The 17,886-nt window shown below is 42.3% G+C and overlaps 1 protein-coding gene across 19 annotated transcripts in view; it reads right to left on the minus strand.

Moving 5' to 3' along the window:
* Positions 1-17,886, minus strand: part of LOC122789306 (calcium/calmodulin-dependent protein kinase type II subunit gamma) — a 2,351,533-nt gene that overhangs the window by 134,403 nt on the left and 2,199,244 nt on the right. For 8 of the 19 annotated variants that reach the window (XM_044056632.1, XM_044056627.1, XM_044056637.1 and 5 more), the window contains one exon: positions 14,988-15,053. The exons of the other annotated variants lie outside the window; for them this stretch is intronic. In XM_044056632.1, the coding sequence (XP_043912567.1) occupies positions 14,988-15,053 (66 nt within the window). The remainder of the gene's footprint in view (positions 1-14,987; positions 15,054-17,886) is intronic. 19 annotated transcript variants of the gene reach the window in all.

Consider the following 17,886-nt stretch of genomic DNA (forward strand, 5'->3'; position numbering starts at 1 on the left):
AATCCTTGCACGCATTTGTCCAGCATGTGGGCCCCCCATCCTAGGTCTGAAGCGTCTGTTGTGATGGTCTGGCTTGGTTGACATCTGCGAAAGGGTAGGCCTGGGTTTGACTGGCATGCCTGAGCCCACCATAGGAACTCCTGTTTTAGGCATGGAATTAGTGGGATTTCTGTTTCTAAACTGTCTGTGTTGGGACCATAAATTCTTTAGGTACCACTGTAGTTTCCTCATATGTAGTCTGGCAAATGGGACCAAGATTATGCATGATGCCATGAAGCCCAAGGCCTGCAGAACATTTCTTGCTGTTAACTTGTTCAGTTTTGTTAGTGCCAAGAAGTAAAGGGGAAGTTCTTTTTGTTTTTCTGTAGTCAGGAATGCCATCTGTTGTACTGTGTCCAATTCTGTGCCCAAGAATGTCCTTGTTTGGGATGGTATCAGCCTTGACTTTTGTAAATTGACTGTGTATCCCAGTCCTTGTAGCAAGTAAATGACCCTTTGTAAATCTGTTGTCAGCTTGCTTTTGTTGTCCCCTTGTAGCAGGCAGTCGTCCAGGTATGGGTAAATTTGAATTCCCTGTAGTCTGCAATGGGCGATTACTGATGCCAGGCATTTTGTGAATACTCTGGGCAGTAGATAAGCCAAAGGGCAATGCTGAGAATTGATAGTGCTCTGATCCTGCAAGAAATCTGAGGTATCTTCTGCAGATTGGTCGAATGGGGACGTGCAGGTATGCCTCCTTGAGATCTAGAGTTACCAGCCAAGACTCCTTGCCCAGCATGGGAAGAAGTTGCTGTAGGGTCAGCATTTTGAATTTTGGGACAATGATATATGTATTTAAGGTGGACAGGTCGAGAATTGGTCTCCAACTTTTTCCTTTCTTGGAACTAGGAATAGTCTGGAATAGAACCCCTTTCCTTGTTCTGCTGTTGGCACTCTTTCCACAGCTTTCATGTTTGCTAACTCCATTATCTGGCGTAGAGCCTCTGTTTTTTGATTTGGAGGTAGATTTGGCATTCCTCTTTTGACTGGTAAAGTGTGGAAGTGAAACCGGTAACCTTGATCTATGGTTTGTAAAATCCACTTGTCTTTTGTTATGTAGTGCCAGTTCTTTGAAAATAAGGTTAACTTTCCGCCTAGAGGAGCTGCTATTTGTTCCCTGGTAGGCGGATTTAGGATTAAGTCACTGTGGTTGTGCTGATGTAGTGGCAGTGGCTGTGTCTGTGCCTCTGTTGTTACCTTGCCACTGTCGTCCTCTGTAGGCACCTCCTCTGGATTGGTTTCTGCCTCTGGAACGTCTATTCCTGCCCCTTTGAAATTTTGTGGAGTCAGGAAAGGACCAATTTTGGCAGGCCAGTTCCTGCTAAACCTTGGGGTTGAACTTGCAAGAAATCTTTAACAGTTTGAACAGATTTTGCCTTTTCTTCCATTTTCTTCATAACCTGCTGGGCAGGTGTACCAAACAAACTTGTCTTGTCCATAGGAGCATCTAGCAACTTAGCTTTAACATGATCCGGTAAGGCTTGTTCCTTTAGCCATGCATGCCTTCTTATCACTGTGCCTGTCATGGCTGATCTAAATGAAGCCTCCAGTGCATCATAGCCACATTTTAAGGAATGGTTGCTAACCTGTTGTATGTTATTTACCATCTCTAATACATATTTCTTATCAAGAGATTCATCAGTGGTTAGTTTTTAGTTAACTGATCAAGCATAAACTCTTGGTATTGTATCATGTGAAACTGACAGTTTAAAGCTCTAGCTGAGAGAGTAGCTGAAGTGAAGACCTTTTTACCCCATCTGTCTAATGACCTTGCTTCCCTTTCAGAAGGAATAGGGTTTTAGCTGTGGTCGCGGCTACTGCCTTGGGACCCTGGGATATAGTTTCTGGGTCTGCAAGTGGGGCCTTGTAAAGGTGGTGATGAGTATCTGGCACCCTGTAAAATCTGTCTGGTTTGGCAGGGGCTGGGGGTAAAGAATCTGGAGCGGAGCAAACATCATTGAAAGCATCATCCACCACAGAGAGAACAGGAGGTATAGCTAAGGGCCTGTGCTGTGGGAGGTGCAGAAAGGTCCTAAGTCTTTTTCTGGAGTCTGCAAATCCTGTTGCTGCCATTGGAACTGTTCTCGCATGGCGTGCAAGGTTTCCCCAAAGGAGAATTCTTCTGGTGGGGAAGCAGCTGGAATGGATTCTTCAGCATCAGAATCTTCAAAATTGGAGAAGGGAGCCTCTGGCTGGTCAGTTATGTCTGATTCATTAGCAGAATCATCAGAAGACACTGGCTCAGGGGGCTCTGCCCTAGGTCTCTTCTCTGGGGGCTGAGAGGCCCTGTCTGGGTGAGATTGAGATCCTCTAATTAAAGAAATTAAATCTTCTGCCAAGGAAAGCATTTGAGAACTAGAAGAGGGCCTGGAAGTGGGGGGTTTAACAGGCACTGTTTTAGAAGTCTTGGCTGCTTTAGCCCTGGCGAAGGCCTTAATGTACATGGCTGCTGGAGGCCTAGCAGCACCACGTGCTGGGGTAGAGACATCCAAGGGGATGGTGTCTGATAAGTCAACCACCGTAGTGGGTAAAATTTCTGAGGTCGATTCAAGAGTTGTAGCAGGGGCCTCAGTTGTAAGAATAGGTTCAGCTGTACTTTGATCAGTTTTCTCGGTTTCGGCCGAAACCGAGACACTTTTGCTTTACCGTGGTTTGGGCCGAAACCGCGGACCGCGAGTGTCGGTCTTTATCTTTGCGTTTTTTGGTAGCTTGGGTAGTCGGAGGATCCGACGGCATAATGTACGCAAAATCAGAACCGAAAAACTGTTCTGCAAACTCCGACCGCGCCTAAGCGTTAAAAGCGGTTGAAAGAGCACAGGCGAACAGGCTGCTACGTCGTGGGCTGGGCCTAAACAAGGCAGACAGTAAGAGTGGAAATCTTTATGAGGTATTTGTTTCCCACAGGTTAAACAATTGTTAACTTTTTCTGACATCGGCTGAGGCAAGAAAGAGTCCCCAACGGGTACTTAGCTTTAGAAGTCTTGAAGTAGTATTCGGTAGAAGTAATCTCTGGATCCGACCGACCGGCACTTGCGAACAGCTTCTGCTTGGGCGCCACGGCAAGAAAGACTGAGGAAAATGGCGTCGGCTGATGCTTTTATACCGAAGACCAACAGAGATGACGTCGGGTGGAGTGCGACATCAGCGGACCCGGACTTTGGAATCCGGCCGACTGCAGGGCTGCCTGACGACAGGACAACCCACTTGTTATGACTGCAGATGCATCCATGAAGGACATCTCTCCATTACAAAAGTACAATATACGGCCGACTAAGCAAGTATAAATTCAATTCCATTGCAGTTAATTTCGTTACACAATGAAAAAGCTTTTGATAACTTACTTTTGCCTTAATTATTTGATTCCTTACATAAACCCTTAATTTTCATTTCATTTTTATACACTTTTAAGGTAACTTTAAAAATGTTATGTACTGTGTTATCAAATTAAAACCCTGTATTCCTCAAAGACAATGCAGAACTAGACATGGAGGTCCATTATCCTCATAGCATTTTATAATGGCAATAAAAATGTTGACATTTTTATTAAGACAAACTTTAATATAGATTTACTGTGACATTCTTCAATAAATTTGTAAATCAAGTTTATTTTGAGAAAAACATTTGATGCTTTATCTTTTAATAACATTTCAAATCTTAAATAGAGGATTATGATGGGATCTCTGACCATAACAAAGGTACTGCGTGTACATAATATATCAAGAGATGGATGTCAAGAAATTCAGCTCAAAAGCAGAGTGAAGTAAACCTCGAAAGGCAAATCCTGACCTCCACATAAAAAAAAAAACAATAAAATTATAATCGGGCACTCCCAATTATAATTCTTTGTAGTACCTCATGGTTTATCTGACCTTATGTACTCATACCAACTACTACTACTACCAAAAGAGTAGGGGAAAAAGTGCTTTACAGTTTTGAAAGCTGTAAAACACAGCTGACAACAGGCGGAAGCTAATTTCCTCTGTGATTAACAGCTGATAGATATTTTACTCTGCCTTTCTTTTGCTCCAGTGAAGTTTCTAACATTTTTAAAGCTATTTTAGATTCATAATGTTCTTCTGTGGTGGCCAGTACTAGGCGATGTTATGCTCAAGTACACGACTAGAGATTAACAGCGATGACAGATCTCATAAAGGCACTTAAAGTTGTCTTTTTCTCACAATCAAAGCCATAATTGTAGTGTTACATGCATTACATAAATATCAGAAAATTCTGAGCTCTATTAATAATGGTCTAGTTATTTAGTAACTTGGAAACTTAAAGCATAAAATAACTCAGAGCCTACATAGCATCCTCTATTGTAACTGCTACAAACAGAAACAAGATATTCCTGGAAAATGTAATGGATGTTAACTTACAGGAAGGAAATCTTAAAACACTTTACACAAGATCAAAAGCTCACTGTTCTTAATTTTTTTATCCAGTTACAAATGTTCTTCAACAATGACTGACCTTTTTTTCGTGGGCAAATTAACCAAACCCAAACAAGTGTATAACCGTAGAATTCAAACTGAAAATGCAATTTTTTTGGACAAATATCCTTTCAGTCTCTACAAAGAAAAGCAAGCAGTGCTAGGATTAGCTTCTATGTTCTAAAAACTACACCAAAATACCACTAGATGTACCAGAATTCATGTTTACTTCGAACATAATCTACATGAGAAAAGGATTAAAACTTTTCTCTCTCCAAGTGCAGAAGCTTCTTTCAGTCATTCCTTCTTTTTTCAGACTGATCTCTCCTAATCATCATTAAGAACTTGCCATTGATGTAAATCACCACACATTCATGTGTAAGTATGAGATTTTTTTAGACTTTTAATAAATGTAAATGTTATAATTCCTGTTTTCACACTCCTTTGTCCCATTCTGTACATCACTGTTAAAGTAAAACAGGTTTTATTTTTACTGTTTGTAAAATCCTATGTAATTTGCGGTCTTCCTGTAAAATTTGCCCTACACAATAACAGGCATTCAAGCTGTTTGCATACTTATTTATATCAATAAAAAGTCGTTATGTGCCTACCATAACGTTCCATGTTTGCTGTCCTTCATCTTGCCTTTCTTCTTGCTGGTTGGGTTTGGAGCGGATCCTTGTCTCCGACTCGGCTGATTTACTATAGCTTGAAAGCTTATACTGGCTCAAGGCTAACCCCTACCCCCAACAATGCCTAGCGGTACCTACCCAGATCTTGTTTGTGATAGCCCACACTAGACAATCATAGTAAATGCAAATTTTACTAAGCTCTTACACATTCAAAGGTTAGAAAGGAAAAAAGGAAAAACAATGCATGGTTAACTAACCTGGTATGTCAACAGGAAACTCAGCCAGTGTAACCAAAGAAGGAATACCTCTTGATCCTCCAGGAAGGGGGAAGGAGGGGGGAACGCAAAAAGGAAGGCGAGATGAAGGACAACAAACATGGAACATTATGGTAGGTATGTAACTTCTTTTATGTTATGTTGTCCCCATCTCGCCTTCATTCTTGCTGGTTGGGACCGCGTCCCCAGCACATGGTTCTTGGGTGGCTCACTGAAATAAACTCTTCAGGACCGTGGAAATAAAGGATGCCCTGTTCTGGGAGGCCACATCCACTTTGTAATGAGTGATAAAGGTAGGAGGATTTGCCCATGTTGCTGCTGCACAGATTGAATCTAAAGGTAATTTGGCTTGGAAGGCAACAGACGTAGCCAAGGCCCTGGTTGAGTGTCCTCTGGCTTTCCCCGGAAGCTTTGTGTTACGCAAATCATAAGTATAGATAATTGTATCTGACAACCACTTTGATAAGGTCACTTTTGAAACTGAAGAACCTTGTTTATTTTCAGCAAAGGATACAAACAATTGATCTGATTTTTTAAAGTCCTTGGTCCTGTGTAAATAAAAGCGTAATTGTCTATGAACATCCAGTTGGTGGAGTGTAAACTCTGCCTTGTTGTCATAATTGGGGAAGAATACAGGAAGCTCGATGGACTGATTTAAATTACACTCGGAACACACCTTTGGCGAGAAGGAGGGATTTGTTCTTAGAGAAACTCTATCACTGTGGAAGATGAGATACGGAGGGCGAATATATAAGGAGTGTAATTCTGAAACCCGTCTAGCTGAGGTGATGGCAATCAAGAAGAGGGTTTTCCAAGACAGAAATTTCAGGGGACAAGATGATGTCGGTTCAAAGGGTGGAAGAACCAGAGGGGCTAAAACAAAGTTTAGGTCCGGGGGGGGGGGGTTCTCTTACCTGGGGCTGTAAAGGGGTTGTACCTTGTAAGAATGCTTTTCACAGCTTATGGGACATGATATTAGAGCCCAACTGTCCCACATGAAAATTGGAGATGGCAGCCAGTTAGACCCTGATGGTAGCTGCAGCTGCCCCTCATTCGAACGTTTCGGCCAGGAAATCAAGAATCTTAGAAACAGGAGCAGTGAAGGGATTAATGTCATTTTTCTTTGCCTAAAAAGAGAACCTCTTCCATTTGCTGGCCTAAATCTTTCTGGTAGTGGGCTTGTGAGAAGACACCAGCATGTGCTGTACTGCCGGAGAAATGTTGGGGAGCCTGGCTAAGATTGGAAGTGGAGAAACCAAGCTGTCAGCTTGAGAGTTTGGAGGGAGGGGTGGAGCACACCCAACTGATGCATCAGGAGGTCCGTAACTGGGTTCAGGATTCAAGGCTCCACTTGTAGATGATGGCAGAGAAACAGGAACCAGATCTGATGAGGCCAGTAAGGAGCAATGAGGATGAGCTTACAACCCAGTGACTTTGCTTTTGGAAGTACCTTGGGGATCAGAGGAAAATGTGGAAAGGCATAAAGCAGTCCTGGAGGCCAATCGTGAACAAGTGCATCCCTGGGTGACTGTCCTGGTGGGGGGACTAAGGCGAAATAGCTGCTGCATTTGTTGTTGAAGGGAGTGGCAAAAAGATCGCAGCATGGCTGGCCCCATTTGCGAAAAATCAAGTCTGCAACTTCTTGCTTCAGGGACCACTCATGAGGCATGAGGATAGCCCTGCTGAGCCTGTCCACTATCATGTTGGATTTCCCAGGAATGTGCGTCGCAATCAGAAAAACATTGGGAAGACATCGCCCATTGCCATACTCAAAGGGCCTCCCAACACAAGGGGTAAGATCCGGTCCCCCCTTGTTTGTTGATGTACCATACCACTGACATATTGTCTGTCTGATTTGCAATAGTTCTGGTAGGTAGAGAGTCTTGAAGTACTTGCAATGCCAGAAGCACCACTCTCATCTCTAGAACACTGATGTGCAAGTGGTACATGTGTGTCTGCCACATTCCTTGGATAGTCTGTCTCAGATAGTGCCCCCTGCACCCTATACCCTATCTGGGAGGCGTCCGTGGTCACTGTGGCTATTGGATGGGGGTCTATAAAAGGTCTGCCCATTGTCACTTGGGAGAGACAAGCCACCATACTAACTCCTTTTTGCAGGATTCAGTGATTGAGATCATGTGTGACATTGGTAAACCCTGGAAGGACCATTGTGCGAAAAGAAGCCACTGCAGAATTCTCATGTGGAAGCAAGCCATAGGGACTAGAGTAATTGCTGCAGCCACTGAATCCAGGGCTTTCAATACCTCTCTTGCCTGAACTCTCTTCTTTTTCATGAGGAATGAAACTTGCTGACGAATTGTTGACACCCTATCTTGAGGCAGCTTTGTTATCATGGCTCTTGTATTTAAGTCTGCCCCTATGAAGGTAATACACTGACAAGGCAACAAGGCAGACTTTTCATAGTTTATGGTGATGCCTAGCTGGGAACAGGTTTGAATTGTGTAGTCCCATGCCAAAGCATGTGATGCTCGGTGGTAGCAGTGAGGAGCCAGGCATCTAGATATGGAAACACCTGGAATCCTAGACGTTTCAGGTGAGCCTGGACCATTGCCATTAACTTGGTGAACACCCCAGGGGTTGTGGTGAGACCAAAGGGCAGAGCTCTGAACTGATAATGACTGGCTCCCAGCCAGAAGCGTAGGAATCTCCTGGATCACCTGTCCATTTTTATGTGGTACTACGCATCCTGGAGATCGATGGAGCACATCCAACTGTCCTGACCCAAAAAGGGGAGAATGGACTGCAGTGTTACCCATCCAAAACATTGTTTTTATTTTTACTGATTTGTTTAGCTTGCTGAGATCGAAGATGGGTCTTCAGTCCCCTGTCTTTTTTGGAACTGAAAAGAACCTTGAGTAAGTTCCGGATTCGATTTGGTCTGCGGGGGCTTCTTGGATGGCTCTTTTTTCTAGCAACCTTTGTACTTCTAGGGTTGCTTAATCCCAAAGACTGCATGGAATGTCTGGGATTGAACATTTTGTTCTTGAGGGGGTAACTGGAAAAAGGGAATTTTGTAACCCCTGAATATTACTGAGAGTACCCATGCATCTTGCCAGGCTGTTGGGTACAATGATACTCTGCCCCCGACTGCCTCCAGAGGCTAACAGCCTAGCAGAGAATGTATCTCTGTCACCCTGCTGTGGCAGACCCCCCCCCCCCTGTCACAAGGCCATCTTCCATTATTGTTTCCCCCTCTGCCCCTGGGGGAAAATTCTCCACATGTGTCAGGCAAAGCTCCCTGGGATTTTCAAAACCACATTTTCCTACTCTTCTGACCTTTAAGGGTAGGGTCTAGATGGAGTGGTAAAATGGACTCCCATGGCAGAGAGAGTCTTGCCATCCTTTTCACACCTGGTGAGAGTCTCTTTTACCTGAGGCCCAAACAAGGATGAGCCATCAAAAGGGTACTGGTAAATGAGGACTAGACGGGCTCTGCAAATTGACAAAGGCGCATCTATGAGTGTCTCCGCAAAGCAACTCCGGTACCTGCTGCCCTACTCACTTTATCTGCCGCATAAGAAATGAGCCTCACGTCAGAGTTAACTGCTGAAGTCAAGGTCAGAAGCTGGGAAGCCGCCCTATTTGCAACTCCCTCAACTGTAGGAACCTGTAAGATATCTTCTAACTCTTTTAGGAGATCCCTCTGAAGTCACTTGAAGTGTGACAAATAATTCTGCGACCCGAGTGTAAAGGTCGCTGAAGAGAACATATGCTTTCCATACTTGTCCATCATATGGGGTTCCTTGTTCAGTGGATGGACAGATGAAGAAGTTTCCGCACGTTCCATCTTAGTGGCTACTGCCACCACCATAGCATGAACAAGAACCCCTTTGAAAAGAAAGAACTTGTCTTCAGGGGCAGTTATAAATTTATTTGGTCTCTGTGGAACCAGTTCCATGGTCTCTGGAGCGCTCCACACCTTCTGGCTCACTACAGATAAAAGTAAGTCAAAAGGCACAGACACCCAAGAGGTGGAGGGTCGGGAACCAAATGTGTCCAAGTAGACAGACTTGTCCTCAGAAGGGGCTAGGGACTTCCAGCCACCCCTCTAAGGATTTCCAAGATTTCCAAAAAGGAGACATCCTCAGAGGGGGACCGTGGGGACCCTTCCGATTCATCCAAGTCTGCGTCTGAAGTGGTGGACTCTGGGGAGTCCAGATGCTTCCTCTTACATTTTTTTCCCGAGGGACCTCCTCCGAATGTTCTGGGGAGGTTTCGGAAGAAGTGGTGTCGCCCAATGCGGCATCCTAGGACCTAGATTCCCTACGTTTGGATGGAGGAGGATGGTCAAAGGCAGGCACAGGCACCGAGGGAGAAGGAGCCAATGGAGCTGAGGGTGGAGTGGTCTCATGAGATGGTACTCTCCTCATCACCTCAAAGGCACCACGGTCCCGAGCCGAAGGAGCCTCCAACTCCGAAGAGCCCCGAGATCTCCTGTGAACTGACAGGATGGCTCCGAAGCTGATGTGGGAGCCAAGCTCACCTACACCAAAGTTCCAAGAGGGAGAGCAGGGTTGGACAAGGGTCTGATGCCACTTCCACCCTCGGAGATGACGAGAGAGCTTTGGCGAACAAATCCCTTGATGGACTGAGACATTGAGGAGATCAGAGTGGGAGCTGGAACCGATAAAGGAGAAGTAACCGGAGCCAATGGTTCCACCACCACGATGTCCGTGCACTCAGACTCCGTGCTCAAGAGAGTTGGAGGAGGAACCGATAGAGAAACTGGATGGGCCAATGGAGCCAATTCCTTATGGGCTGGGCTCTATAGCAATTTGGCAAGTGCCTGTGACTTGAGGAGCCTAGTAGCCACTCTCTCCATGACCTGAAAGCCTGGAGGGATGAGAGGAGTGAGAAGAGGACCGGTGATTGCCTGCCACGGATTGCAACAAGGGAGACTGTGGAGCAGAGTGCACTGGCTCCAAAGAGGGAGACTTAGTTCTTTTATGGGCCCGGACTGGCACTGAAGACACTGATGGAGCCGCCGGAGACATAGCTTTGTCAGAGCAGACACTGTGAACCGAAAGAGCCAAAGATTTTATATCAGATTTGGGTTGCTCCAAAATTGAACTATTGTGTATTGTTTGGGAGATTTGTCAGACTGCTTTGCTGGCTGAGGAACCTGACACAAAGGATCCTGAGGGTTCATCAAAAGGCTACGCAGAATCAGTTTATTTTTTTCCTCTCCTGCAGGACTCTAGCACTGAAAGGATAACAGACAGAGCATGGGTCCTGCAGGTGAACAGCCCCTAAACAGTATACACAACTTGTGTGCCCATCCGTAAGGGACATTTTTTGGCAGCATGAGTCACATTTTTTAAAGCCTGAGGGTTTTGACTCTTTACACATGCTGGATAACTGGAAGACAAACAGCAAATATAAGGCTATAACAGCTAGCAAAACCCAATTAAACAAGCAGGAAACATTTTTTTTTATTTTTTTTTTTTTTTAGGAAAGGAAGAAGAAGAAGGGAGAGAGCCTCTAAGTAAAACGGAGACTCTAATCCAAAAAACAAAGTCTGGAAGGAGAATCGAATGAAACACTGGAGTGTGAAGAAATAGCGTAAAAAACCCTTTATTTCCGCTTTCGTTCACAGACTTCATCAGAATGCCATAGACTTAAAAAACAGCTGTTATATACTCTATTACATAAACAATAAAACAATTAATCAATCAATTAACCTATCAAAACAAGTCTAAACCATTAGAAACCTGTTAAAAATAAGTTTTAGAAAATTTAACATCAATTAAATAAGGAAGACAAACCTGTTAATTCTTTGTCAATACTTAATCGAGACCCTTTCAAAAAACATTTGATATTGATGGTCTCGTTTAAGCCAGGGGGCTTGTCAGCTTTTAATCTGACCTGCCAAAGTGTTTCCCTTTGTTCTACATAGTTTTTGTAATCACCACCCCTTAAGTCAGATTTAACAACCTCCACTACTGAAAATACAAATTTCTTAAAGTTGTTACAAATAACAGAGTGTCTAAATAAGACGCTATTAACATCTTTTGTCTTAATATTATAAATGTGCTCGCGAATACGGACATTAAGACTACGGGTGGTCATACCAACATAAAACCCGGAACAGGAACTACACATGGCAATATACACTACCCCCTCAGTACGACAGTTAACATATTCAGGCACCATAAAAGTCAGATCAATAGTGTCTATAACAACAATGGGACCTTTTGCAATATATCTACACATATTACAATTATTGCAGGCAAACATACCTTTGGCCTCAATTTTACTGTTTTTTAATGAACATTTATCATTTTCAAGAGCTTTTTTAATGTTGTATACATTCCTGTACACAAAATTAGGTTTGTTGCCTAAAACTCGAAAAATATCAGAATTTCCTTCAATAATTTTCCAGTTATTCAATAAAATTCTTTTAATATGATCACCATCTATACTCATTTCTAAAGAACAAACTAAATTATCACATTTCCCATACTTGACATGTTTGTTACAGGGCAAATTTTGAAAACCAGAATTTGGAATATTTAATAAAGCTGGATAATACAGCTGACGTTTACTCAACACTTCACTTACAGTGTTGTCCAATAATTCTGGCGGATAACCTCTGTGAAGGAACAGGTTTTTAATAAACTCTATCTCCAAAACAAGATCCCTTTCATCTGAGGTCATCCGACAGGCCCTGATAACCTGTCCTTTAGGAATGTTACGTATCATATGTTTGGGATGTGCACTTGAATAATGAACATAACTGTTCGTAAATGTCTTTTTCCGATATATTTTACTTTTGAATTTCCCATCCAAAAAGTCCCACAAAACACAAACATCCAAAAAATTAATCCTAAAACCAACATCACCTAAAGTGAATTTCAAAAAACAATTCAACATGTTGATTTCGAAAAGAAACTGATCAACAGTTGTTTTGTTCCCTTCAATAATAAAAATCAAATCATCAACAAATCTCTGATAAAATAAAATATTAAATTTGTGTTTTAAAGGCATTAAAAAAGTAAATTCCCACCAGGTCATAACTATATTGGCATAAGAGGGTGCAGCGGGGGACCCCATAGCTACACCTCTCTTTTGCCGGTAAAATTTATCTTTAAAAATAAAATAATTGTTTTGTAATATGATCTCAATGAACCTACAAATAGTAGAAATTTGTCCAACTGAATGTTGCCCATTTTGTGTTAATACAATACGAACAGCTTCAACCCCCTCGTCATGTGGAATACATGTAAACAAAGAAGTTACATCTAAAGTGAAAAGCAAGTGTTTGTTCGGATCAAAAATTGCCCTAGCAGCAAACGAATTCAATTTTGTTAAAAAATGCCAGGAATCTTGCAAAAAGCTTTCCTGTTGCGAGATTATGGGACCAAGGGTGGCATCAATAATTAAGGAGATTCCTTCTGTGACAGAGTTCGGTGCTGACACTATTGGCCTAAAAGGAGGCTCAAATGTGTTCTTGTGTGTTTTCGGAATCCCAAATAGGATCCCGATCCTAGGATTTTTTATGACACAGAACTCGTAAACGTCAAAGTCGATCTCATTGGACATTAAAGCTTCATAAAGAAAAGAATGAATTAAACGTTGTTTCCTCTTGATGTCATAGAGGGTGATGACCTCATATTCTTCCTCATTTTCTAATAGTTGTAACATTTTTAAACAATATGCATCCTGCTTCATTATGACTATATTGCCACCCTTATCACTTTTCATAAATCTAATGTCCCCATTTTTATGACATAACTCCTTAAATGCTTTTCTATCATTATAACTTAAATTATATTCCATTTTACTTCTATTTGAAAAAATTCCTTCAACTTCTCTAATACATGCTTCTTCAAACACTTTAATGGTATTACTAAGAGTGGGGTTATAAATTGAGGGCTTTTTTAGCCGTTTCGTTACACCTGGAATGTCACTCAAAATGTAATTCAAGTTCATTTTCCTTGTGAACTTTTTAATATCCAGAAGTAACCGGAGCCAATGGTTCCACCACCACGATGTCCGTGCACTCAGACTCCGAGCTCAAGAGAGTCGGAGGAGGAACCGATAGAGAAACTGGATGGGCCAATGGAGCCAATTCCTTATGGGCTGGGCTCTATAGCAATTTGGCAAGTGCCTGTGACTTGAGGAGCCTAGTAGCCACTCTCTCCATGATCTGAAAGCCTGGAGGGATGAGAGGAGTGAGAAGAGGACCGGTGATTGCCTGCCACGGATTGCAACAAGGGAGACTGTGGAGCAGAGTGCACCGGCTCCAAAGAGGGAGACTTAGTTCTTTTATGGGCCCGGACTGGCACGGAAGACACTGATGGAGCCGCCGGAGACATAGCTTTGTCAGAGCAGACACTGTGAACCGAAAGAGCCAAAGATTTTATATCAGATTTAGGTTGCTCCAAAATTGAACTATTGTGGATGGTTTGGGAGATTTGTCAGACTGCTTTGCTGGCTGAGGAACCTGAGACAAAGGATCCTGAGGGTTCATTAAAAGACTACGCAGAATCAGTTTATTTTTTTCTCTCCTGCAGGACTCTAGCACTGAAAGGATAACAGACAGAGCATGGGTCCTGCAGGTGAACAGCCCCTAAACAGTATACACAACTTGTGTGCCCATCCGTAAGGGACATTTTTTGGCAGCATGAGTCACATTTTTTAAAGCCTGAGGGTTTTGACTCTTTACACATGCTGGATAACTGGAAGACAAACAGCAAATATAAGGCTATAACAGCTAGCAAAACCCAATTAAACAAGCAGGAAAAATTTTTTTTTTTTTTTTTTTAGGAAAGGAAGAAGAAGAAGAAGGGAGAGAGCCTCTAAGTAAAACGGAGACTCTCCCAATAGGACAGCCTCTAACTTAAATAACTACTTCAACAGATAGTGGGGAATAGTGGGGGAAGAAGAAAACGAACACTCTAAGTTATACGGGCTCAAAGGGAAAGCAAGGCCTAAGAAAACTATGGCCTAAAGGACCCAAAAAACAACAGCAGAGGAAGGTCAGAAGGCTGTTAGTCAAGCGAGGACTAAGCTAGACACCAACAAGTTTAATTAAACTCGAAAAATCCTGATAATGATGACAGCAAAATACAAAAAACTCTAAATAGCCAGCCTGAACTAGTAGTTGCAATCTCGATGCTGCAAGTGGCAAATGAGATCTGGGTAGCTACCACTAGGCATGTTGGGATAGGGGGTTAGCCTCGAGTCAGTATAAGCTCTCAAGCTATAGTAAATTGGCCGAGTTGGAGTCGAGGATTGGCTCCAAACCCAACCAGCAAGAACAAAGGCAAGATGGGGACAACATAACATCATATATTTTGTAAACTTCCCTCAAAACATTTAATACTTTTTGTTTTGTGCTTAAGCCATGGCTGAAAAGATCTTTAGACCAGCCCGCTCATCTGTTTAAAAATGAATGCATAGTATTTCCAGAGAATGTGTATATATGAGAGACAGAGAGAGTGAAAGGCACACACACACACACACACACACACACACACACACACACACACACACACACACACACACACACACACACACACACTCTGAAAGAGGTTACAGGAATCACTCTAATACATTAACAGGTCATTTCATTTAGTTGAACTCACAGCTCTGCACGGCAGGAGATTGCACAACATTCTTAGTCTCAGGCAAACTTCTATCATCAGCAGGTGCTACAGGAGTGTGAAGGGGTTAAAACACAAACATGTGGTTAGAATACATAACACAAAGCAAAGCTTAAACAAATAAGCAGCAGGTTGTCTTTGTCAATGCCTTCCCAGTGGCTGAGCCAGCTGTGGACTTGTGTTTGGTGCTGCCTTCAGCCAAATGACTGACTGGAGTTAATGTCAACACTCACATGCTGTAATATTAACCTAGTTGGTGGATACTACCACCCTGTTTTTATCATCATCATCACAGGGTCTGATCCATGCTCTGCTCCAGCCAAAACAAATAAGCATGTTTAAATAAGTAAATAAATATACAGTTACTCTGTAAATAGTTATGTACTACACATTGTGTAACTGTGAAGTCTTCATATCTTACCATAAATGTTTAAGATTATATTGTGCTATACTATGCGAGTACTCTTTGGATGTAATACTCTCTTAATATTCCTGTCAAGTGTCCTGCACCATTATATTGTTACTGCAATCCTGGCAAGGGTAATGGGTGAAAATAGTCCCTGGACCACCCCTTTACCCATTTAAAGCGAAATCAAAATTAAAATTAAATATATACGTGTATGTTAGAGGGAGTGGTGATGGAGGGAGGAAGATGCGTACCTAGGCTATGACAAAGGAGATTTTTGCCCCAGGTGCAAGGTGTTAGGGGGCACAGCTGGCAGCTGTTGATAAGGTTACTGGCACTTAGAAATTAATACCAATACTGCATTTGCCATTAGGGCTGAAACTCTGACAGTAAAAGCACTTTCTGGTTGTTTTGACGGTAATAAGCTGCTTGTTACATTTGATCCAGTCTTTAGGATATAGTTTTAAACAAACCACTATTTTTGTCCTCCTCAATCTGAGAGAGAGGACCTTGTTTTTGTTCCTCAATCTCAGAAATAAGTTTTTTTTTTTTTGCTCCTGATGAGTCCTCTTTAGCTCTGCATGGTGGAGAGTTATCAGGGATACCAGCATTGATGAAGACTATTTATAGCAATGGTGCAGAATGTATTGTATTGGCAATAAGGGATTAAAAGCCTTGAAAAGCACAGTCAGGCAGGGATGTCCAGTGAAATGCATGAGACATGAAAAAAGACTATACTGCTATTCTGAGCTAACTTTTGGTTCCAAGAAACCTCTCCTTCCTTCAAAAAGTCTAGCACTGTGGGAGATTAAGGTAATACATTGTTAATTAGCTACTTTCTGCTGTTCACTATTATTTCAGTCTTCTGGGCCTCCTTTGGCAGTATGACTGTGATCAAGCCACTTAACCAGACAATACTCTGGAACAAGTGGAAAATTATGCTAGGATCCTAAATAGCCTGCAGGACCACATGCTTAAAGTATTAACTGATATCCGGACCATTAGTGGATCGTATCCCTTTGTTCTCAGGCTGCTTTATTGCATACTCTTCCTATCTCCTTAGAGTTTGGGTTGTTGCAGCGCACCATTGGGACCTGCTATTTCTGCAAGGTGAACCCTCAGCACACCTCCAAGTAGTGGATATTTTAAGGAAACTTTGCTTCTTGTGTTTTATATACTGGTATACCATCTTGTTTCAGCCCTCTGCCATTTTCTTCACAAGCAGATGGACTTTCTGCTGCAAGGCTTACATAAATTATAAGGTGATAGTCTATGGTCTCCTTTAATTAAAGTGTCTTACTTTAGATCTCTGCCACTTGTGAGAGAAAAACTGATTTAAGATTGCTTGGCCTGCTTAGAATGTTATTTCTGCAATCATTATTTCAGTAACTTCGGCTACTGTTTAACTTACATAACTGTACGGATGTTAGCCATTTCCTTTTATTGTAATCCTGGCTTGCCCTTGTATACCTTGGCCTTAGATATGTCCAGTTCTGTGACATCAGTCAGCTACTGACACTATTCCTATTAAGCAGAGTTCTAGGTTATAACTTCTAACTGCATGTGTGGACTTAGTGTTGCGGCTTGATCATATTTACTGCAAATTTAGGATTAGCAAAAGGCCATAATGTCAAAGGTGTCCAAGCACCTGCCCATCAAGTACTGTATAAGGCTCTGCTTTGAACTTTTGGCTTAGTGTGAATGATAGAAATGCTTGTCCACTTTGGCAATATTTAAACTGTCCTGCTGTCAGTATATCAGATACAGAGTCATGCTCATGTCTAAAATGGGCTCCTATCAACACCATATGATCCAACTTTTAAAAGTTCGAACGTTTTAATGGAGATCCCTGTACATTGCGGCAATGGAAGTTTTCCATTTTCTGCACTGTAGTGCAATCTCAGGATTGCTATATTTAAAGAGCGGGGGGCTTACCCCCCTGCTTAAGCTTTCAGGTAGTTTTTTTCTGGGGGTTTTTTTATTTGATTTTCAAACTTTTAAGAGTTCGAACATATGGTCTCAACCATATGGTGTTCGAACTTTTAAAAGTTCGATTACCTGGTACAGACTCGTCTAAAACATAGCCTATATTCACTGTTCCATACACAGCACTATGCCTGATGACTTGAAACCTGCTATTTTACATATTCCATAAAGTTTCTAGTCCACTACAAGCTGTTGATTTACAGGTCATGTTCTAAACTATCAGGAATGTCAGAAATGCTGCAAAGATTTGTTTATACATGTGCTGGCAATAATACATAGCTGTTTTTTTTTTTTTAACAGTATGAGATCAGGCCAATGTTCACAGCTCCAACAGCCCCATCTACTTTATAATTCATAACAAACACTTTTGAGTTTGCCTTCCTCCCTCAATGACCTTTACAAGCTGTGCTGTCCACATTATGACGTGATGAGCCCACTGATACTCATCTATCAAGTTAGCTAATCCATGCACACCAAAGCATTCTGAAC

The sequence above is a fragment of the Protopterus annectens genome, chromosome 14.part0, assembly GCF_019279795.1.
Source record: "Protopterus annectens isolate FY-2018-M chromosome 14.part0, PAN1.0, whole genome shotgun sequence".
Taxonomy (NCBI): Eukaryota; Metazoa; Chordata; order Ceratodontiformes; family Protopteridae; genus Protopterus; species Protopterus annectens.